Here is a 24,396-nt window from a genome sequence, read left to right as displayed (position 1 = left end):
ACAAAAAACAAATTAAAAAACAAAGTCAAAATAAACAAAATGAGAAATTCAGAATAGCAAGCCATAGCTGCCGCACTTCTTTTCTTTCTTTCTTTTTTTTTTTTTATCTTGAGACTAGAAAATACACTTACAATTTGAAGCAGCAACAAAATGTGCATTTACCTGATTATACAATGGAACACTATTTTGTTATAACATGAATTTTTTTTCATTACATTATAAAACTCTAGATATTTCTTATACCTTTTTTGTTTTGTTTTGTTTTTTTTTTTTTTTTTTTTTTTTTTTTTACCAAAAAGCAAACCTATCAATGGCAATGCAACATTTTTAAAGCAAAATATACACCTCATGTTCACCTGGAACGAAAAGAGAAAAAGAAATTCAGGGAAATATTTGATTTTATGTTGATTTTTTTTAAACCTTTTATTGTCTTTACCAATGAAATCACTTCTGTCTTTTTTATTTGGGGATGCAAACTTTATCCTGGATGTGTTGACTGGTTGATTGCTGTTTCCATTTTAACTGTACATACACTTTCACCAGTTTCATCGTTATTCATTTAAAAACTGAACACCTGAATGACAAATGAGTGGTTTTGATGTGTTTCAGAATACAAAGGAAACTGCTGTTTACAGTTAATGAGTTATTTTACAGGCGGCCTGTGGCTTTATTGATTATCCTAAACACAGGCCGTTCACGTGATGCAGAAAAGAAGTTTTCATCCACACAGTTCGGTACAATTCGAGCGCGTCCTTGTGTGCCACCGTCTCATCGTTACTAACCCACAAGGTTTTCAGTCGTTGAGAGAATGATCCGATTTTATGTCATTACAGCAAAAACACCGACATGAGATCTACAGTTTGACTGGAGGAGGGGCAGAGATCATTGACAGACAGAGGTGCTGTGTTCAAACTGGTGGCGAGGCAGTTCTCACTGATGGTAGCTAAATGTCTCTTATTATCACATTACTTTTTCAAGTCTATAATCATGTTACTTCACCATAAAAGTATCGTTACAATACGTCGCCAGTATTCACTTAAATGAGCATAAAAGTACAGGATGGCTGTTTGAGGACAAACTAAAAGACAGTCGAACAAAAGTGATCATCCTTCGATTTGCTGCACGTGTGTAGACGAGACTGTTCTTTGCAGAATCAAAGTCTAAGATTCAGTCCGCTGGGTGACCACGAATTAGCCGATGAGTCCTGTCTCACGGGGACGCCACATGCTCGAAATCATAATAAAAAAAGAAACAAACAGAATGTTTCCCACATGAATGTACAAACATAAACAGTAAAAAGCCAACCACATAGCTAGCCCCTGGCAGGTTAACACCGCGCCGTTCCTGTCCATAAAGTGCACTCTCCATCCTGCTGTGCGGCTTGGACGTCAGAAAGACAAGAGCAAAAAAGAGGATGTGTGTGTTTAATGTGAGAGGAAGAGGGAGAGGGAGAGAGAGAGAGAGAGAGAGGGGGGAAGCTCCACTGCATGTGTGTGTTCAGTCTTATTCCTGGAGCGACTGTGAATTAGAGGACACGACAGTCTCAGGTGTAAGGAGGAGGAAGAGGCGGGGGGAGGAGGGTCGAGTGGAGGTGTGTGTTTGAGGGTGTGTGTGTGTGTGTGTGTGTGTGTGTGGTTGCGGGGCTGACGTTAATAAACGTAGCCCTCGCTGTAGGGGTGTGGCTGGCAGTAGGGCCCCTCCTGTACGTAGGCCATGTTTTCGTCAAAATGCGACAGTGGCACCGTGTCCTCCTCGTTGATTTGCCGCTCCATGTCCGTCTTCAGCACCGGCCGCTGATTGTCAGGAAACGCCATGGAGAACAAGGCCTCAGGGTCGCACACGAACTTGTAGACGTATCTCTCACCGGCCACCTGGATGTAGACGGAGGCAGAGGTGGAGATAATTGAGATAAGGTGCAGACCATCAAATTACCCGAAATGCAAAACCTATAACATTTCGAGACTCTTCATTATATTTCCTAGAAAATCTTTCATCTTAACCCATCAAAGGATAAAAATATTAATTTTTCAATTCATGGCAACAGATTATATTTTTTCAACCTCATTTTTCGAAACACATGTACTCTGATCTCTTCTTTCTCTCAATATTTTTGGAAAACTCTGCAACTAATTTCAAAGTCAGTCTATAAAAAAACAAAATCACATCTGAGTGCACTCTGCCTCAGATGTCCCCCTGGTGAAACCAAGAGAGCTAAAAATGTGATGAATGAGGGAGAAGTTTACATAAACAGACATATAATCTCTACACAAAGATTTGACATGGATTTGTCTTTTATGGCTTCCTTCTACCATTTGACTTTGCCTGATTACTAACTGGCCTGCTTGAATGTTGCCCAGTTCTTCAGCTCCACCCACCAAGGTTTATTCAATTAGTGAGACGAGCTGTGCCCTGAAACCTATACTATATACTGAGGCTAAGCAGGTTCACTCCGGAAAAGTGACTCGATAAAAAAGAAAAAAATAAATACATTTTTGAGTATGTTATTGATTTACACAATTTTCCTGTTTCACATCCTATTTCATTGGTTTTATTTTTACATTTTCATCATTTTTATTTCTTAGGTGCATCAGTCTAAGATTGTTTTACTGTTTACATTTATACTGTGTCATTATCAGCTTGTCAGTCACCTGCAGAGCATTTCAGTTTCTTGTATAAAAGGTGCTGCACAAATTTGACTGATTGAGTGCACAAAAGAACCCTGCTCACAGCTGGAAAAAAATAAAAAAAGAATTGTGGATGGTGTTGACACATGGTGAAACTTCAGCAGTAACTTGGAGAAACATTTGGACTGACATCCAACAGAAGCACTGCATTATTTCCAGCTGGAGTGAGACAGTTAAATTTGTCAATTTCTTGTAAACTAAGTGCAACCGAGGTCTAAGAAATCTTTCCATTTTCTCCAATCATTCACTGCTGGTACTGAAAGAATGTCCTTTTCATAGAAAGGGCTCTGAATAAGGTATTTTCTAAACTACGAAGAAGATTTCAGTTCTTTGTTCTGCAGCAGGTATGCCATCTTTGAGATGCTCCACCCCCCTTATATAAGCTACCATGGGGCGGAGCGTTAGCACAGCCCTCTCATTTAACACAGGTGGTATCAATCAGGCTATTATAGTGTGAACTCCAAGGCATTTCATCTTAAAGTGGTGGGATCATCAGCAATCTGTTTGTTTAAAGCTAATTTAAACTGAGCTTTGAATCTGCAGATGTTTTTTTTCTTTTTATTGTTGGTATAAATTCTCTGTCTTTGTACCTTTTGCATGATTCCCTTCTCATAGTAGTAGCGCAACGATCGGCTGAGCTTGTCGTAATTCATCGCTGGTCGATTCTTCTGTATCCCCCACCGACGTGCCACCTTATAACACACAGATAAACAACACAAAGACCGTCAGTAAACATAAACAGGGAGAAGGATGGCAAAACACAGACACGAAGATGCACACAGTCGACCGGATTTCGTGACAAGAATGTTGCGGCAGCTGAAATGTTAAACAAACTTATTAATCCATTTTTTCCTAATAACCGTAATTAGAGTGCCGTCCAGCCTGAGCAGACCTGACCAGGGATGTGTTCATTAGGAGCTTGTCACACACCCAGCGGAGGAGGCAGCAGATGTTACAGCACCTGTCTACCAGACCACCCACCACCCGGCCTCGCAGTCCAAACCCACAGCCCCACGGCGCTCACTTCAGCTTCTGTTTTCTGTTTCTACTCTTGTCCCCATTTTCACTCTCTTCACTTATCTTTCTCTTTCTACGACTCTTTCACCAAAAATTACAAAAAACAACCACCGTCTTTTTGTCCCTGTAGTCGCTGACATGCTACACCTGGTGAAAAGGCAGAAGCTGCTACCTATCATTTGCCGGTGGTGTCCCAAATCCAGTGCGTTTGGTCACCTGATGGCATGAATAGGCCCCCCTGTTAGCTGCAGCTGGCCCGTGCCTCTGGACACCGTCGGGCTGCGTGGACCGCTGCCAGGTACCCTTCTATCTCCTTCTTTCTACAGTCCCACCCCCCGCCTGCACCCTGCATCCTCCTCCATCCTCCAACAGTGAGCAACAGTGACTGAGCCCCAGTGTGTGTGATGTGGGCGCACACAGACCCAGCCTCTGTTTCCATTTCAAAAGGCCCAACCGTCAACATGGGTTATATTTTTAGGAATATGTCCTGTGAAATATTTAGCAGGGGCTGGGCATGAGGGTCAGACGGTTGGATGTGGCTGAGTACAAGATAAATAACAAGAAAACTATTATGGCAAATCCAGACCTCGCATGACCACATTAAGAGCAGAGAACATTATTCATTCTTCTTCAGATGTTGACCTTTGACATTGTCTGTTTTCATCTGGACATAACATGCTTTCTCTCAAGCTTATGCACTCTGAATGTGATTATTTTCATTATCCATTAATCTGTTGATTATTTTACACTTGACTGATTAAAATTTTAGACAATAAAATGACACAACATAGTGAAAAATGCCAACTGATGTCTGAGGCTGTGCTAAAAGACTTGTGTGAAAAATGAGAATTGGAAAAAAGAAGCAGGTTTGTAAATATATGTGAACAGACATGTTTGTAATAATGTTTCCCTGAGCCTCTCACCTCCTCTGGCTCGATGAGTTTGAACTCCATGCCGCGGCCGGTCCAGGCGATGAAGTGGGAGTTGGACGGGTCGTCCAGCAGAGCCACCAGGAACTGCCAGAGCTGCAGCGAGCCTCTGCGCTGGTACGACGGGCCCTCGCGGTACAGGCCTGACTCCTGCTTAATGTCACCTGGAGGACACATGGCAGACCATGAAAGTGTGGTCTTCTAATATAACTGCGCACGGAGTAGTTTTATTAGTGTTATTTGTATTGTAGGTATTTAGCTCACTTGGGGAAAACTCACCTTCGACCTTTTCGGGCACCACGCAGGTGTCATCGTAGAAATGCCTCGCCACTTTGTCAAACATGCAACCTGGAAAACAAAAAAGGAACATTTGATGTACAGCAAAGACCCACAGTGTACCATCACAACATCCACTCGTATCATCATCAGTACCTTCAGTCCTGTTAGTGTGAGCCAGATAGCCGTCTTGCCGTAAGTAGACAGAATGGCAGCTAGGCACTTCTGCTGAAAGCCAGGCAAGAATGGGAGAGTGGGTGTTAAAGGGCCCGAAGGCAGCATTAAGAACACTATCTCAGTTATCTGAGAGCAGTCAAAGCCTGTTCACTCAATGCACCACTGGCTCTGATTAAAGAATATGCCCTCCAGCACCAGTATCGCAAAGGCTCCCAGCCACCGGCGAACTCACTATATCACACCGTTAATACACGCTCCGAGCGTCTCCACTCAGAGGAAGATTTACTACTGAATAAAACACGGCGCTTGTGTGAAAACACAAACTGACATGATGTAAGTTTTTTTCATAACGCGAGGGCTCAAGATAATGCTTTTACACACGTATTCAGATCAAAACTAAACCGACCTGCAGGTGTTGGTTTCTTTGACTTTTCTCAGTGAATGTGCAGTCGCAGCAGGTTAGCTAAACACAGCTAAAAAGTTGTGTGTGATTTAAAGGCTCTAAAAATGCACTATGAGTGATTGAATCCTACATGAACACACAATGTGTGACAAACAGTTTTGGACATTTAACATGAGATCTCTGTTTTTTTTTTTCCGTGTGATCTTTACACTGGTTTGAAATGGGTGGGACTCAGCTGGGGAAAACACATGTACATTTTGTTAAGCAATTGAAATCATTTAAATAAAAAAATGAGTTGTTTGTTTATGTCACCAGGCCACTGCCATTCAAATCTGATTAAAACACACCCACATGATCCTGATGAAACAGATTAGCTCAGATTTTGAGCATTAAAGTCCTAATAAATGATGAATAAAGATGTTTCTTCTTTCACCTTCATTGTTGCTTATTCAGTCGTGAATGTTTAATGTTATAGACAAACATTTTCACCAGTTCTAAAATAAAATGAGCAAATGATTGGTGGTGCCTGTCTAATATTGATGCTTCATTTTGTCTCATTTTGTCAACTTCTCAGTCTGGAAGCCTGCACTCCTTTCACATATCCACATATTATTTCTTTTCATCATGGATTTTGCATAATTCTTAACCCAAAAAATATAACCTTATACAAATTTAATGAAAGATTTTGTGATTAAAATCATTCACGTAATTCTCTAAAAAAATACTTTCACTTTTGCACAGAGGCCTCTATCACTGGTTTGTTTTACAGTACTGTCCATATTGACTTATCTATTTACTGTATATGTCAGGACCTCCCACAACACAGACATCACTGACCGAGGCTTGCGATCAAAAAACAGCCAAACAGGTTACAAAGTGAATGTTCAATAAACAGACTGAGGCCCTTCATTTAGGCCCATAAACATTTCTCTGAACTTCATCAAGTAATGGGCTTGTAGAGGAAATTGCTGCTAATGAAATTACCAGCTCCCCTCCCATCCTTTCCAACAGGCCTGCTCCAGTCAACATGCTCCACTGTGACTGCTAATAAATTCACTCTGATGCTCCATCTTGGATACATAGGAAAGTACAGTCGTGGACACAACACTGGCAAGACCTCTTAGCACTTGAATGAAAATATACCTTTTCTCTCTTTACTTTTTTGGTGCTCTTGCTTTTGCAGTGTGGACCACTACTTATTGTAATGTTAACAAACTAGGAATTGAACTTAATTCCATTATTAGAAAGCAAAATGTGCATCTAACATCAAATAAAATCATCTAATAAACAAATAACTAATAGCTTAGCCCAATGTCAGAAAATGAATCCATAACTATTTTGATTTTGCATTTACCATACAAAAATGCCAATTATATTGACTAGTTCCAGCTTCTTAAAAGCGTATATTTTCTAATTTTCTCTGTTTTATGTGATTATACATCAAATATGTTTCGGTTTGGAGAAAACAAGCCATCTGAGGACGTGACTGTGGACTACATGAACTGCCATTACTGCCATTTTTAGACAAAATAATTAGTAAAGTTAGTTGCAGTCGTAATCTTGACACATGCTGCTAGTGGGATGCAACCTGTTAGCTACAGAGTTTGTCAAAAAGCAGGATGTTTTTGCACTGAAGCTGTTTTTTTTCTGAAATTATCCAGTGGTGTTAATTAGTATTTAGGAGCCACACGGCTTCGTGAAACTCAGTGAACACATCAATGGGAAAGTAAACTTGCCACTGGAAAGTGAGAAAAACATGAAAAAATCTGAGTTTTCTGGCTCCTCCATGACAAAACCTGTACAGCAGCAAAGTAACAAAGAGAGGAAAAACCCTAAAGACGCCCACAGTGTTTTTCTTGAGCTCATCGCCATGGGAAGAGGTTACTTTTCTCCCTGACTGGTCACACACTCTCCTCCAGCTCTGCCTCTCCTGGGTCCTCTCAATCCGCCTTGTGAATGAACCCAGCAGTCCCGCGTATGTTCATTCATGTCCTGATGTAGCCTCAGGCTCCGCAGAGGCCGCGGGCTGATGATTAGGTCCCTTTCCTCTCTAACTAAAGGGAGCGGACAAGCGTGGGAGGGCAGATTTTGGATTGTGACCAGGCTTGGCCCCCCCTTCTTTTCTATTAGAGCACCACAGGAAATGGTGACCAGTGCAGACACCCGGCAAAACCAGATCCCCTGCCCTAATAATGGGCAAACTCAATAAACGCCACCCCCTCCTCTCATGTCTTCTCCCATTCCTGAAATGATAACGCTCTGGCAGCAAAAAAAAAAGAAAAAGAAAAAGAAAAAAAAGGCTGCTTTCACCTCTTGGCTCTTTCACTTCAGGAGTTCAAGGTAACACACAAAAGAATTTTTTCAGTCCTCTCACCTGAGTCGTAGGTGAAGTCCCTGGGCTCCTGCTTGATCATCATGGTGGCAGGGTATGCGTGGGGTAGCGGCGCCCCCATCATGGCCGGGTGTTCGAAGAGGGGGTCGGGGTACTCCTGCTTGAAGCCTTGAGGAGGGAAGGGGATGTTGGGCTCTGACATCTGCCTGTGGTAGATGGGCCGGCCGTCCCGAGCCATCGTCGGCGGGGAGGGGAACGAGTGGCACGGCTCTGAGAGCTGACGTCGAAATCTGAAGACACGCAAATCAGTGGATTCATTATTATCAGGTACACAGAAACAGCTGGCTGAAAGCACGGCTGCAACTATTTAAATAAAATTTGACTTGGCTAAATTTTCTTGATTAAGTGATTAAACTTTTGGTCAATTAAGTATCACATCACATCACAATTACCTACACCCCACAGTCACAATTTTCGTTTTTTGTTCAACCAACAGTTAAATAAAACAATAAAACAAATAAAAACACCAAACCTTACAACTAAGCCAGAACTAAAAAAACACATATTTTTCAGACAATCAACTAATCAACTGAGCTTTAGTTGAAAGAAACAAAAGACAGGAAGCTGACCTTTAAACTGAAATTATTTTGTTACATACACAGTTCCCAAAGATTAATAATGAACACCTGATCAGAGAACCTAAAACATATGACATTAATGGCCAAATATAAAGAAGTATAGCCCATATTTTGTCTGTATTATAGAGTGTCTGCTCATTTCTCTCCCCTGCTCTGTGGCTATGAACCTTATATTCACTGGCTGTAAATAAAGATTTCAACTTGTCGACTTGTAGGACGTTGATAGGTACAGTTTTAAAATGTACACTTCACACAGTGTTACAAAGCTCTTCTGAAGGCAGAAATCATTTCATTGGTTGAGTTACACTTCAGTGGGTGTGGCCAAAACACATTTTTCTGGGTTAGGGTTGGTGAAAACTGAAAAACATAGCAACTGTTCATCCTATAAACCTGCTACTAAAAGCTGGAAAACGCAACCTAGCCATGTTAAGTTACTTAGGTAAGGTAGCTAACCTGCTGACTGCTCAAATACACCCAACCCAACATTCAGCTTTTATGCTACACATCTATTTGTTCCGGCTTTCCTCTGATGCTTGTTTTCGTCTTGTGAATTACTGGATAATTTTTACCTCTTTTACGTCTTCAAGCTTCTGAAAAAACCCTGTTTTTTGATCTGGTAATAAGTCCTAAGTACAGCATGCAACCGGTGATAGTGGGTCAAAAGTAGACACTGATTTATGTTAAGGGGTCACAAGCAGAAGAGGGTGAGAACCAGCTGCTGTAACATCATAAATTCTGCATAAAGTCAAGTTTTTTCAGTACATTAAGATATGTCTTTGTCATTCATGTTTAGCAGTTAGAAATCACGAACAGAGATTTTACTGTAACTAAAACTCTGATGTGCTTCTGCTGCTGTGACCTTATTATAATCTGTTCTGAGTAGATCCGCCAGCTAAAAGCCCCTGATGTAAATGTGATGTAAATGTAAAAGGCTGCGGGCTGCAGTACCTGTGGTCCATAGAGTAGGCGTTGTCAGGGAGCGGCTGTGAGGGCGGTATGTGAGCGTAGGTCCTGTCTGGTTTGGGCGTTGGGGCTGCCGTGGGTGAGGCATGATGGAGGGGGGACACAGGGGTGCTACAGGGGGGCGTCACTGGGCTAGAGGGCTTCATTCCTGCAGGCTGCTTCTGCTCATAGGCACTGTGGTAACAACAAGGGCAAAGAGACAAAGAGTCAAAGATGCTTCTAGTGCTGGCAGAGTTTGGGGTTTGATTCCTTCTGGAGATAATGGAGGTTCAGTATATGTTTTGTGTTATATCTTGTGCAGGAAAAAATCATATACTACTGATCCTGCCCAAATTTGGAAGATATTCCAGATGAAAATAAAAAAATATTTAAAAATTGAAAGAAAAATAGGTTAGGATTTAAAAAGAATCGAATCTGGCATCATATTTTGTAATTTTACTTACTGATACTTTACATTACTCAAGTCAACATGTGTTTGAATTTGCAAACAAAAGACAGATTAAAAGTGATTTCCATGTTGTGTGAGTGAAGGTTCCTTTTGCACTCTTAATCATGTTAAATTCATCCTTCTGCATCATAACTTTTAAAATCAAAGGTTTTAGTGGATATGTCACACCACCTCTCGGTGTACACTGTGGAGATTTAGATGTAAAGCAAGCCCTGCCAAATGTCTTTGTCTTTTTTTGGTCCCCTCTATGCATCTGAGCAGACGTCACCAGGGGAGAAAATGAATCATACATATGATTCACCACTTATAAAACACAGCTTCAAGACGACACTCTGCATACAAGGTCATTATACAAGCACACACAAGCATGTAGGATGAATGCAATATATTACAAATCAAATCAGTTCAAGATTGAGTGTAACTAAGCAACACGCAGCATGACTGTACCTGTCTCAATGTGCTTTAGATTTAAAATAAGAGATACCTGCATTGTCTTGAACATTTAATTTGAAATGTATATCAAGTATGTGCGAAGTAATTTTCAGGTAAATAAAAAATGTAAAATAACGTGTGAAATAACAGACTTCTGTTTTTACAGCTTCTTTTATGAATGAGACATCATTAAGAGGAATATTTTGGGTATTTTTTAAAGATATTCTAAGTCTTCAATCGGCGTTGTGCGATGCCCACCTGACGTTGTACGGGCACTTCTCTCCATACTGGAGTTTGAAGGGCCGTTCTTGACTACAGTTGGAGCTCAGCTCTGAACACGGGCTGTGCAGCTCTCTCTTGATCTTCAGCTGCAGTCCGTGGAAAGCCACTGCACCAAGAGAGGAACAAAGGTGGAGAAAAACTCATTTAGATACTGAGCGACAATGAACCACCTCTCTATTAAATAGAAACGTGTATATATAATGTGACTTTCGAGAGTAGATGCAGATGATTTTTTTGTGAAGAAGGTGCTGATGACTTTTTTGTCGGTGCTCAGCATTTTTTCACGTTTACAGCAGAATATTATTTTTGGCAGGGTGAGTAAGTGCTTGAAATAGAATTTGTGCAGTCACTGGACAGAAAAACAGTTGGAATTCACACTAATTTAGGGTTAGCGGTTATTTATATTGGGTTGAGCCACCACCTCTGTCCTCACATATGTTAATTTCTGCAAAAACAAACAAACAAACAAAAAAAGAAAATAATCAAGTCTGTGAAGAAAATACTGCAGGTTTTACACTCTGGTTTTAAATAGCTGTGGACGGCATGCAGCAGCTTTCCCCAGATTGCAAAACAGCAACATTTCAGTACATACACAAGTGTGTCTACTTGCCCGAATGTGTACCAGGCCGTCATTGATTAAGAGAAGTCATGATGAATATATTAAAGTTAAAAGACTTGCATCCGTCCACCAAAAGGATTTGACATCTCAAGCCATCACTTACACAAACAACTCACTTCAAATCTCATTTGTTCTGCCTTTTTCCTGACGGGGACCCTGTTAGTGAAATATGACAAACATAAAACTGGGTGTGCGGCGAGCTCCTATAAATGCTTTATCTGCTTTCAGCTGGCTGTCAATACGTTCCAGACGACGACAACAGGGCTCATTGATCTGAAGGGGAGGGGAGGGGGCCTCTACCTATGGCCCCACAGTGAGCCCGGTGCATCTGAGAGGCTGTTAAGTGCCTGATCAGTCCTGATTAACATCCCATCATCTCGAGTCATGATCAACGCTAATCCAATTGGCTGCGCTTCTGACGAAAACCCAGTCAGTCAGAATGAAGTCAGGCTCGGATTGCTTCGCCAATCGCCGTCTCACCGCGACTGCACACAAAGCAGCTTTGAGGCCATCCCACAGAGCTCTATCAAACACGGGAGAGGGCCAGTCGCGGTTGAAGGGGATGATTTTTAACTGATGTTTCAGGCCTTTTACTAAGTTAAAAACAAAGAATTTCATGAATGGAAAAAGGAAATCCATCAACTCCTGCTCCAACTAAAGTACAAACACTTTGACATGTGATGACCCAAAAACCCAAATTTGCGGTTTGGGAATATTTTTCTTTTACATACACCCACAGTCAGGAAGGTCTCTGGGGCTATGAGGAGCTGAGAGAGGAGGATGTTTTGGGGAGTTTTCTCACGGCTGACTGACAGCTGCCGTACGAGCAGGGGTCGATCTGCCAACACCCCATCTGACGCACAGCCGAGCCCCTGGGGGACGGGCCACACGGCCCGGCATGACAAAGCTCAGGGGTTGTTCGCAGCCCTCGCTGGGGGCCTGACCTTTCTGGGTCATCGATCGGAGGTCAAAGAGACACTTCCTGAGGGGAGACCTTTTACGACGCTGGCTTGGAAGAGGCTCGTTAAAGGCTTACAGAGTCAAAACAATACTTATGTTTTGCCTGTTGACATCACATTCACTGTCACTTTAATTATCTACAACAAACATACATGACTTTGTTTTTTCTGAGTCTGCTACAGGAGCCAACTCCCTAGAGTTCTGCTTTACAGCTCAACTGATGCTACATTTCTTTTCTTCATTTAACACTGAATCAGCGTCAGTCTCTGGATTTTTCTTTTTACATATGAAATGTATGAGCAATGTCTACAAAATCTTGTGTTTAACTGTAAGCGTCACATCATCTATTAACAATAGCTTTTCGTGTGCTGCAGCACAGGGCCTTAAATTAGAAATGGAAATGTCACAATAGATTTCTTCAGTGGGGTGCCAAGGTACACAAATCAATAGTGATGGCATTGCTCTGACTAAAACAGAGACTTCCTTTTTAGTCCAGAATGTCATGCCCATCACTGCTTGATTGCTCTCATTATCTACATATTGATTAACTCAGATGGTAGGGTGTTTAAAAGAAGAAGCAGTTAGAACAATTACTGGGTCTATTTTGAATGCAAATGTTTTTTTTTTCCTGCTCCATTAAGTAAAATATTCTGTAATTTTCTTTGGTCTTTGGTGTACAGATTTAACAGAAGTCTTTATTTTAAATGGAATAATCAGTGTGGTCACATTTTTTCAGCTTTGTCATAAATGTAAGGAAATATTTGGTGCTCTATTCATTTCTTTATTGTTCTTTTCCATTTTCCTACAAAACTTGGTTCTAATAATTTCATTTTAGCTGCCATTTTTCTGCCAGTCTTTTTTAGTGAATTATCAAAGAACTCTTGGCTTCAAACATTGTGTTCTCTCAGGTACAAATTGTGTGTTTTGGCAGAACCAGAGCCTACGTTTGGCAGATACTTCTCCAGTCCATTCATAAAAAAATACAGGTCTTTTGGCAACAGCGAAAAACCTTCCATTCCATTTTCACCTACTGTAGGTGCTCGCCTTTGCTGTTAAATGATGGAGGCTCAGATCTGCTGGTAACGTGTGGCCTCATTTTACACCTCCTCTACTCCTTCGTTCCCTGCTAAGTTATGCTAATAGTAAGCATCTGTGTTGGAGTTTGAGACAAAGAAAATTCTCCTTCTCCTCCTTCAGCCTGAGGACACTTTTGCTTCGAGGCCGCACACATGCTGCTTCTATGCTGCACGGATGGAGAGTGCGAAGTCGACATTGAGGGAAACTGCCACAGCTTCTAGAGAGGTGATAAATCCATGCAGGCAATGAAAATATTAAATGATACCAATGGGAAAAGAATTTCAAATCTGCCCTCAGATACAGTCTAACAGTACTATTCTACAGTACTCTGCATAGAGTGCCTTCTTTCTTTACCTTCCTCGACATCATTTTTTTCTTTTAGTCATTTTCCACATTTTATTCTCATTGTAGCTATCAACTGAAAAGAATACCAAGACGTGAAAAATACTGTTGCTTTACTGTAGATGTTAATTTTATCGAAGCAGATGTAAACCTACCAGAGTAAGATTACACATTGAACAGTGAATTAAACATTTAGGGCTAATGTTATTTTCTTGTAGCCTGAGTTCAGTACATGTTTTTGTATTATTAAATTGATTCATTTTCTAAAATACATTGCTTCAGTGTTGATTCCTTTACTAATGCTACCAACTAGCTAGCTAGCAGACTAGCAAACAATTACACTTACAACACAGGTGGATAAATTAGCCTACTTTGGCTAGTGCTAACTATGCTATCAAAGACATTTTTCAGAATTTTCAGTTGATACTTGTTAACTTTGTCTTTGGTTTAAATGAATTGATAAAGATTTTAATGTGTATATGGACAGGTGAAAAATTTAGACTGCAATGGAGGATATTTTAAAACGTAGCTAGCTGCAATGTTTGAGTCAAATTGTTCTCAAGTAAAAGTAAACACAGTGACTTAGAAAAAGGCTATTCAGTTATTTTAACTTACTGTCAACAAACACTGTGAGAAGATAAAAACCAACAATGCTTTAAACCATCTCTCTCCAACAACACAGCGAAGCGTATTGATTCAATGAAGTCTGGTAAATCCTTAAAAACTGGTCACAAATATATCATTACATTTTTTTATAAGGCTACACAGTTGCCAAAAACAGCTGTGCACTGTAGTTATTTGCAAACATCACTCAGAGAGGAGTAAATGATGCATTTGTTGGGGACTATTTTCAGCTGCGGATTTGGGATTGACTCAAAATAATGCTGGACACTGTAGTTTTTAACAAACGTTACTGAGACGCCAGTTTACAGTGCACTATTTTCAGCACACTAATGAGTACTTACTGCACCAGGACAGTGTACATGGGGCTGACACATAATAAACTATTACAGTGCCCAAGTTCAACGTAATAAGGGAACATGTCAGTCGGCAGTGGTGACTCATTTTAGTGTTTTTAATAGTTTCTGGACAATGGAGCTCTATGGTACACAGACTACAGACTTTGGCCACACAGGCAGTACTTTTCAATCAATTCATTGTTGGTTTTGGTCTTTTCGTGGGATTTGTTGACATTAGGAAAAAACAGAATATTTACAGTCTTACAAAGTACATATCAAAGCCGCTTTGTTGCAGTAATGACATTAACTACATGTAATTTGTTACCTCCATCCTTTACACACTGTCCTTTCACTCCTCTCACTCTCTTTTTTTTGGGTACAACTTCTAGCTAAACCTCTCTCCACCTCTTCATCTCTGCCTGTCTCTCTATCTAACCGTCCGCCCCTCCATCTCTCGGCTCGGTGAAACCCATATGGGAGAGCTGCCGGCTGGGATGCCTGCTCGAGCGCCCAACCACGGTGCCCTCACCCTCCCGCCATCTGTTAGTGCCTCTCCAGTCTGCTGCAGGTTTGCCAACAGGACAATTCAGATGGTCAGCAGTCTCCTGCCACTGTGGCCACCCACCCTGGCTACCTCTGAAGGACAACGGGACAGTCTCGATGACCTCTGATTCTCTACTGTACACCACACAATCCTCCATCTTGGATTTTAGGACAGGCTAATTCACAGTTTTGAATACCATACAGCTGCTGAGTGGACTGTTGTAGTGTGTTCTGAACAAAGCAAAATCAAGTCAGATAAATGGAAAGAAAGGGATGGGGCAAAATATTTGAAGGGCGTGAGTGAGGATGAGGTTTAATTGTTTCTGTACACCCTCTCAACTGTAGTTTACTATGAATATGTTGAAGTTCTCTTTATTCAGGCTCTGGAGTGACTTGAATCACACGATGAAGTAAAAAGAGCAAAGTGTTTATATGGATGATACTGTTCTAGTCAGACTGAGCTCCTCAGGTTTGGAGATATAGGAGCAATGAGGGAAAAAAAGAGAAAACATCCCCCCTCTCTGGGTTTTAATCTAGACAAACAACAGGAGCCTGCTTGAGGCTGTAATCTGGCTCACATGGGGTTAAAAGGTCTGTGATCTACCTTGGTGCCAGATCCACCCTGCTTAATCTTACCCCAAATGTTATCTGTTACCACTATCACAGTCTACGGTGACCTTGTCTCTTTGCTCTAGCTAAGAATCCCCACTTCTGCATATTGCTCAACTTTGTGTCCAGGTTAAAGGCCGTTGAGGACAGAGGGAAGACGCAGGGTGTGGACGCACGATTTTGTGTCTTTTCTCACAGTTTCATGGGCATTTTGGCTCATCTGAAAGACATGTGCTCGCTCCGGGTCCCACTGAGCTCCACTCACTCCATTTCTGTCCCCACCTTGGCACTACTTCCTCCAGAAGTGGACGGTGCCAAGTCACCAGTCACCGTGTGCAACCACCGTGCACAACCAGGTGAAGTACAGCTAACTACCTCATCCATCCTATTGCAAGAGTAAATTCAGCTCAGGTCAGGCAATTGAATTTTTTTATCAAACCCTCAGGGAGTATTCTTAGAAACAGAATTTGTTCTTTGGCAGGAAAAAATAGAGAAAGTGAGAAAAAAATCCTGCTTTCTTTCATGCTGTAAAATCCCCAGTGAAGGTTGGGCAGTGTACAAGAAGGCCAACCAAAAAGGATAAATGTAGTAATAACTAATATTACACTGCCTGATTTAGAAAATCTAACCACACTGGATGGTTGGCACAAAAAGCACTTCGTGGAAAGGTCTTGGAGGAGCATTTTTTTAAAGATTTTATTTTAAAAAATTCAAAACAGCCATCAGTTGACAGTAGTTTGGCCTACCTGGAGTTAAAAATATCACTTCAACCCCCTAAAAAACATCAGCCACAATATTTTGATGTTTCTTTATGCAAATAAGTCACAGTGCAATAATATCTCAGTGGTGGTAAGAGGTACATGAGCAACAGAGTGAAGGGAGAGACAGACAGAGAGAGAGAGAGATAACCTCCCACCCCCACCCATGCACCTGTCTGCTAACCTGCGAGACTGCTGCAGCTCTCCAGAGAGCACTTGTGCAAGCAAAGGTGAGGGTACTGAGAGACACGGAAAAACACACACCACCACGTGCACTCTCCCCGAGTACAAACACACCAGTCGAGACAAGTGAAAAAAAAAAAAAACACACCACAGATGTTCACACACACAAACACAAGCACCAACACACGAGACAGAGAGAAAAGCGACGTGGTCTCTTACTCACAGTTTTCAGTCTGGAAGTCTGGAACGAACTGCTCGTCATTGTCGGGAACTTGAGCTAAAGACACAAGCAGAAAAGAAGAAAGAGAATGATTGTCTCTGATGTTGATGGACAACACAGCATTGATCAGAGCTCTCTACAGTCCAATACCCTCCTCTGGCAAACAGTCTCCTGGGATATTGGGTCGGCCTATCCCAGCACTGTTTGCTTTTGCTGTCGGTTAAAGAACACAGCTGCGAAAAATATGTTTTACAGGAAATCAGGGCAAGGATTGGCTGCTTTCTCATCGGTGTCCAAGTATTTTTTTAATTTTAATTTTCATTTCAGATTCATGACAAAAATCATCTTCATTAGTCTCATTTTAAAAACAAGTGGAAAAATAATTAGGATTATTTTTAAAGTTGTTTAAAATGTCATAAATCATATGACATTTTACTTGACTACACAGTCTCACAAAAGGTCCATTTAGTTGCCAATCTGGAGCTTTCAATCATATCACACTATCCTCCTCCACAGACAGAGACTGTTGTTCTTATTCTCATTTTTCTTCTTCTGCATGCTGGTGTAAAATTTAACTGCATTAAACAAAATCTTAACAGTGTTTTTTTTTTTTTATTCTTGTCAATTCTAGAGCCTTATTATATCAATATACACACACATTGCTTTATGTCTCAATATCAGAAAAAACTGCTTATGAGCAACCAGGAAATATAGCAAAATTACAGATTTGAGAACAGCAAAATACAAAATAACCTTGAAATGTTGAGTATGTTTTCAGTGATTTACTACAGAACTTGCACAGTGAATGCACGATTTCTAACAATTGCCAGGCTGCGAGGGAGATAATATTTTTGCTTTAGGTGACTGTCTACCTCCTAATTCCACTTCCTGAGGTCGCCTTGTCCATTGACTGCTCCACAGCCTCGGCTCTCACTCCTTGCCAGCAGCCAAACACCCATTGTTAACAGTATCTAATTGGCTTCTTCCCTACTGGTGAATCCACCTGTACCTACCGAGTTAGGTCTGTTCCAAACCTTCCAACGCTTCACCTGTGCCTCAAACGCCCCTGCACTCAGGCTAATGCTAAAATAATGAAGCCTGCTCCGCTTCGGCTCCAATTAGGCATGTACACATTTATATCACACATATTTACACTCGGCGACAGTTCTCCATGTCCCTCAAGTTTGACTCTTGCTGGCGAAAGGCAAAGGGAGATTTAAATGTGTCATTAGCACATCTATTTATACACACAATGAGGTGGATCCTCATTATCACAGCATCAGTAACATGTCCCGACATGTCTAGAGATCTTCAAACCAAAAAAAAAAAAAAAAATCACTGATTTTCCGTTTTTGTCACTTTTGATATGATCAGGGACGTTTTTTTTCTCACCAGAGGTGTGAATTGAGGAGGGTAAACAATCAACAGATCAAGAGGAGAAATTGCTCCATATTTTCAAGTGGGTGAAGAGAGCAGCAAACAAAGACGTAGAAATGATTTCACTCCAGATTCTGCTGCAGTTAAAACTATCAAACCTCTATTGTACACAGTTCTTTTGGATACTATTTGTATGTCAGCCTGGTTAATTTCCAGGGCTAGTTTGCTGTATTACTCCACTTAATTGCAGGCTTCCTTAAAGGGCCATGACGTGGAAATTTGAATAGTATATTAACTGAAAACAGACATAAGCACAGTCCTTACGAGATAAATCACACTCAAACCTTTTAAAAGCCTCAAACATTTGACTCTTGTCTTATTTTTCCCTTCAGAAGTGAAAACCACTAAAGCCAAATGTTGAACCAACATGAAAAGTAAAAATGGAAACAAGAGGGGAACTCAGTATCAGCTCGTCTCATGATTAAAACACAAACAAACTCAGAGAAACTTCAGAGAGGCTAACTTGGAAAGGGACAAAGAGAGGAGAGATGAAAAAACAAAACAAAAACAACAGCAAAGAAGAAGGCAGCAGTGTCTCTGTGTCCAAAATGAAGCACAGGATGGATGAGTCACCGGCCTCAGTCTGTGAATGAGCCAGCTGATCCCTGCAACAAACTCCTGGGGTGAACGGCAGAGCTGGAAATCTGCCGCCATTCACAAAACAAGACAAAAAAAAAAAAAAAAGGAAGAGGGAGAGGGACAGAAGGGAAAAAGGAGGAGTGAGGATGAGGATGAAAAGAGAGAAGTTGTAAAGGCTGTAAACACGAGGCCTGAGACTATCGGGGGCATTTCCTAGACCTGCAACAGCTCTGAGAGCGGGGCTGAGTTTTAAACACATTTTATATTTTGCCTGTGTGATTTCAAAGACTAATCGGCACCAGGATTTTATGAAGGAATCAGTGCATCAACAAAAGTTATTTAAGTGAGAAATCTGTACAGAATAAGACCTTTTCCCTGCTAAGAAAGGGACTTAAATGAGTCCAAAAACCCTGACTGGAGAAGGAGGGTAGCTGTGGTTTTTTTTTTTTGGGGGGTGTTTCAAACATACGCCTGTCAGCTGACAAACCCCTTCAACCTCTCGGTCTTGGGAGTCGGAAATTCAGTCCGTCTCTCCTAATTCCTCCTCTTGTTCCAATTACCTGAACTAATAAATCTTAGAAATGGGAAGGTATTCCTTTTCATCTTAATGGACAGGAAGTCATTCATTAAATCTACAATCTTGAAGCGTACATCATCACATTGATCCATGACAGGCAGAACTGTAATCCTTAACAGTAATACCTCTTATCAGCCGCCGCCGTCTCTTTTCTCACTTTGGATACTGAAATATTAAAATCGTGTCTTATTCTTTTACACGCCCTGCGGTGAACGCGGCGCCACCTCATAATCTAACTGCTGCTCAGAGTCGGCTCAACTACTCCAATATCTGTTTCAAAGCATACTTTTCATTTTTTAAAAGCTTTGGATTGCACTGCGAGCATTTTCAAATGTGTTAAAGAATAGATGGAGCCTATAAATGATTGAGAGTCTTTTTCACCTGCGCGAAGGGTGCAAACTAAAATTTTTCTTGACACCTTTCCAGAGGATGTATTACAACTCAGTTCTTAAAAAAAAAAAAGTATTAAAGTTGATTCAATTATATCATGCACTTGAGAGCTCTACTTAGCAACTATAATTCTGGCTTTCAAACTCGAATACTGACTAAACAGATATTTTTTGGGGTAGGTTTGCATTTAATGCTTCAGTTCTATAAAAGATTTTTTTTTTTTTTTAAATTACAAATTGTAAATGACTTGTTTTCCAGAAATTAAACAGGAGCGCAATATAAAAAAAAAGTTAGTAACTGTGCTTTATAACAGTAGATGTCAGTCTGTTCTCATCATTTCTAAGTATCCAAAGTTAAATATAAGGACTTCTAATAACTCAAACAGTAATTTAACACATTAACACATTTTTCACCTGAGCTTAAAATATATTTTTTTAAAATCAATGTAAACCTATAGTATTAAATAATTTGGTTTTTCTTTTCTTATGATGCTGTATGCATATACCAATACAGTGCAGTAAAGGCAGGATGCAGTCTAGTGTTACTATTGTTACAAAGTGTCTAAAAATATACATTTTACACCAGTGCTTTGGCACATTTGCAGAGAAAATACTGACATTTTGTTCAACTTCAAATTTATATACATGCAACAACTGGCTAAAATCAACTTGTCCAAGTTACTGTGTGCTGTCTCATTGTACAACATTACAATCTATCTACTTACAATAACCCCAAAATGTTCATGATTTTCACTGCAAAACTCTAAAGCAGCCGACTCTTACTCTCCTGAAATATAAACTTTCAGATCACATGCAGTATTCAAAGCAAGCTACATCTTAGGGACTTGCAAATAGTCAAAAGTCAGGCCAAGTAACCAAGTCAAACATGCACATAAAAAACCAAGTCAAACAACAGATAAGCAATATTCACCACTAACCAAAACTTCGGTGCTGCAGACACGGTGGAAAGAGGACACTCGTACTTAAATCCTGAAGCATCACGTCTCAGTTAGACCACAATGAGCAAGTCTTGCCATTAGAGAAAAAAATATATATGAAAAAACAAAGAATTGGATAACTCTAAAAAAATCAGTTTTCACTTTGAGAGACCAAGCCTGTATTTTTTGAAGTCTGCGATAAAAAACGGAAAAAATAAATCCATTCTTTTTTTGCCGCCAAGAAATGAAATTGAAGAAGACAAGGTGATGGTACAGCTGTAGAAGATAGAGAGGTGTGCTGAGAGGAAGCAAAGAGAGAGAGAGAGAGAGGGAGAGAAAGGGGAGAGAGAGCAGATGATAGAGTGAGAGAGAGAGAAAGGGAGAGGGAGAGAGCTGGTAGGCTACAGCAGAGCTCTGGTGGAGGTGGAGGTGGAGGTGGTGGCTGGCGTGCAGCGCGTTAGCTCCTGCCAAAAGCAGAAGAGACAGTGAGCGTCGGAGAGCCTTCTCCTGGTAATTTGTGATGACACTCTCTGGGTAGAGCCTCCTCGGTCTCCCTCAAGACCCCTCGCTCACAGTCTCTAATGTATGCATGACACACAAGGTGCCTCTTCCACACAGGGTTTTAATTGGACTGCGACGCTAGGCATGTAACTCCAGGCAGCTTTTTTCCCCCCTCACAACCTATCCATTTTTACCCATCTCTCCTCCTTTTTGCTTGAGATTTAAAACACTCACCTTCTGCCAGCCAAGTCTCCTGCAGCTGACTGAGGTCCTGGAAGAGCTCTGGAGGGGGAACCGAAGCAGAGAACAAGGTTTGAAGGCAGTAAAAAAAAAAACAGAATCAGAGCCCAGGAGAAGCATCAGAAACAACTGACTTCATTATGGCGAGCTGATACACCGTCAGTGCCATTGGAGCTCAGTGGGCACGTGTGCAGCTAATAACAAGTCAATTTGTGTCTCTGACTGCTGACAGAGGCTTGTGAGAATCATCACAGGCCGCTGTGTTGTAATTGAGATTCTGTAGTTAGCAGTGCAGGTGGCCACAAACCAATTGAATTTTGCTAAATGTTTAGGAGCCGTGAAATTAACTTCTCCCTCTGCCCTCTGCCTACCTTCAGTGTCCTGAGCCAGGTCGGACTTAATGAATTTTCTCTTTCTGTCATTTGCTGGTCTCTCACAGCTCGTTGTCTTTTTTTGCAGCTTCTGAAAAAAAGGGGGAAAAAAAAACAAAACAAAAAGACACAAATCAATTGTTTTCTTTTTCCTCACTGGAGCAGTGATTCTGTTGTTGGCTGCAGCACGCATGCAACTGAAAGAGCAAATGGAAGAGCCTGAATGAGCCACTCATTGATGCCTCACTCACTTCTAAAGCCTGGCACATGCAAAGAGACCTGTGCTTCACTTATTAGATGTAATTAACAAGTTGTAACATGGTGCATAACCAATACTACTGTGTAAAGAAGTGGGGACCTTGTTTGGCTGTTTATCTTTGATGATTAGATGAAACTTAAATGGTCCCTGAGGGAGAAGTGAGTCTTGGCAGCAAGAGAGAGGAAGACAGAGATAAGACACAGAAATGAATAGAGGGGAAGAGACAGGAAAAGATATTTAAGAAGCTGGGAAAGATGGATAGATAAGGATGGAGAGATTTAGATTTAGTTAGAGTTAGATGAAGACAAAGAAGATTATCTGATCTGGTTACAACTTTTTTTTAGTCAATAATCACTCACTTTGGAGTTACAGTAAGGCACTTGCTGGTCGTGAAATCCATCCATTCTGCACCGCTGTGGCTTTAACTGACGAACAATCTGCAAAGTCTCCTCTCCGGCCACCCTTTAAAAAAGCGACACGGACAGAAAACAGAGAGAAAGAGCGCGTGAATGACGGTTTCACATCTCGCGTTCCCGAGTGGAAACGCGAGGCTCATTTAATACGGCACAGTTCAGGAGCCTCTCTCTAACGTCTGAGAGCGAAATCACCGACAAGTCCTCCGGCGATGTTGTAAAGTTGACAATCTGCAAAATTCGTGCGTAAAGGAGGAGCGCGTCGAGCTGCAGGGCGCTCCGAAATGTGTGTTTTTTATTTATCAGCACGGCGCGAGAGATTAGACTTGTAGAGAAGAGGAAGTAATAAAACTAAAACTCTTACCTAGCGACCTCGCGCCGCTTACATCCGCATGCACGAGTGCCACAGAGCGGCTGCAGGATCTCCACAGTCCCGGCTGCTGCCTGCGCTTCTCCCCGCTCACTGAGTTGCTTTCTAGCGGCTTGGCATCGCCTCCCGGGGCCTCCCATGGAAACAAGCCGCACTCCGCTTCCTATTGGTTGTCAATGTCTTTCACTGGATCAGATTGCTGGCAGTCAATCACGCACGGCTGCAGGCGGTAAGCACGGGACAAAGTCAGTGGCAACGTTGAAGTGTACTGCGCTTATTTTTATTTAATAAGAAGTTCAGGAGTTTAGAGTCATTTTAATAGCAGAAAATAGCTTATGCACCAAACTTCAGTTTACTTTATCAGGCTGTAAAGTTACACTTGGACGCACATGCAAACTGCACCTGCACGCCCCCTCCCCTCTCTCTCACACACAGTCCTGTCTTTACCCTCTCTCTCCTCGCACACAGTGTGTACACACAAACACACTCCTCACTCCTCTCCCGGTCAAGTTTGTGTCCATGGTAACAGTGTTTTGAAGAGCCTCCAGAGGGACTTGGGAAGCGCCAGCTCTTCCCTCTCCTGTAAGGGATACATTGTCGAGAGTGCCGAAGACCTGCAGAAGGCACTGACCTGGAAGTAAAGCACGGGTCACCGGGCGAAACTGAGGACAGCTTCCAAAAAACTAAGCTCTGCTTCCAAACACACATCGCCGAAAAATAAGAGGCGGGGTGTCCGAGCCTAACGCTGGTGGTGCAGTGGGAAAAGTTTGTTTCATGGAGTTCTGCTCCAGCTTCCTGCATTAAAATAATGCAGTTACGGACACAATTAATAGGGACGCTGCTGAGTACACTCTCAAAGGATGAGCTATAGTCACACACACATTTCTCAGAGGCAGATCTGTATTCTCAACATATCCCAGGCCAAATGAGTATCTGCTCCTGGTCTGTTTGTAAATTATAAGCAGCTAATCATTTCAGAAAAAGATAAAACAATGTTTTTGGTCACAATTCAACACACATAATTATTAGTATTACTACTTAGAGCAAGTAATTCTCTAAATTGACCGAGCCTCCTCACTGCCAGGAGGAGGCTTGATTTTTCAGATCTATTGGCTGAGTTGTAATTTGTAAAATCCTGTTTCTACAGTACAACAAGCAACAAAGGTTTTCCTGCCCTGGTACAGGACAGATCTAGGATAAACCCCTGAAACAGAACTTTACCATTGCATTAAACACTTGACTGAGAGACGGACATATCGGAAGTCAGTAGTGGTCATGCTGATGCCATCTTGGATCCAGGCAGGGGTCCATTACCAGGCAGGTGAAGTGGATGCGAAGTGAAGTACTGTGTCACTCCTGCTGAACCCCCCCAAGGACAGAGAAACGCAGGTCAAGTGCAGGCGTCCACCCATCTGACACCGAGACACGCAGTAAACCAAATGCCACTCCAGACAATAGGATACAAAGAAAT

The 24,396-nt window shown here is 41.5% G+C and overlaps 1 protein-coding gene across 4 annotated transcripts; it reads right to left on the bottom strand.

Moving 5' to 3' along the window:
* Positions 1–1,157: 1,157 nt before the first annotated feature.
* On the bottom strand, positions 1,158–23,833 carry etv1 (ETS variant transcription factor 1). Of its 4 annotated transcripts, none has more exons than XM_051076240.1 (13): positions 22,920–23,833; positions 22,502–22,604; positions 21,884–21,974; positions 21,507–21,554; positions 16,855–16,908; positions 10,558–10,687; positions 9,405–9,593; positions 7,861–8,108; positions 5,063–5,134; positions 4,910–4,978; positions 4,625–4,794; positions 3,275–3,376; positions 1,158–1,871 (listed from the first exon to the last, which is right to left on the bottom strand). In XM_051076240.1, the coding sequence occupies exons 1-13, from the start codon at positions 23,063–23,065 to the stop codon at positions 1,650–1,652; spliced, it is 1,644 nt and encodes a 547-aa protein (XP_050932197.1). In that variant the 5' UTR covers positions 23,066–23,833; the 3' UTR covers positions 1,158–1,649. The 4 variants fall into 4 exon arrangements, with proteins under 4 accessions (XP_050932197.1, XP_018531655.1, XP_050932198.1 ...); XM_018676139.2 differs by having other exon boundaries at positions 5,063–5,131; XM_051076241.1 differs by lacking the exon at positions 5,063–5,134.
* Between the last annotated feature and the right edge of the window lie 563 nt (positions 23,834–24,396).

Source organism: Lates calcarifer, linkage group LG15, assembly GCF_001640805.2.
Source record: "Lates calcarifer isolate ASB-BC8 linkage group LG15, TLL_Latcal_v3, whole genome shotgun sequence".
Lineage (NCBI taxonomy): Eukaryota > Metazoa > Chordata > Actinopteri > Centropomidae > Lates > Lates calcarifer.
The sequence above is the reverse complement of the archived record's forward strand: the minus strand, read 5'-3'. Positions and strand labels throughout refer to the sequence as shown.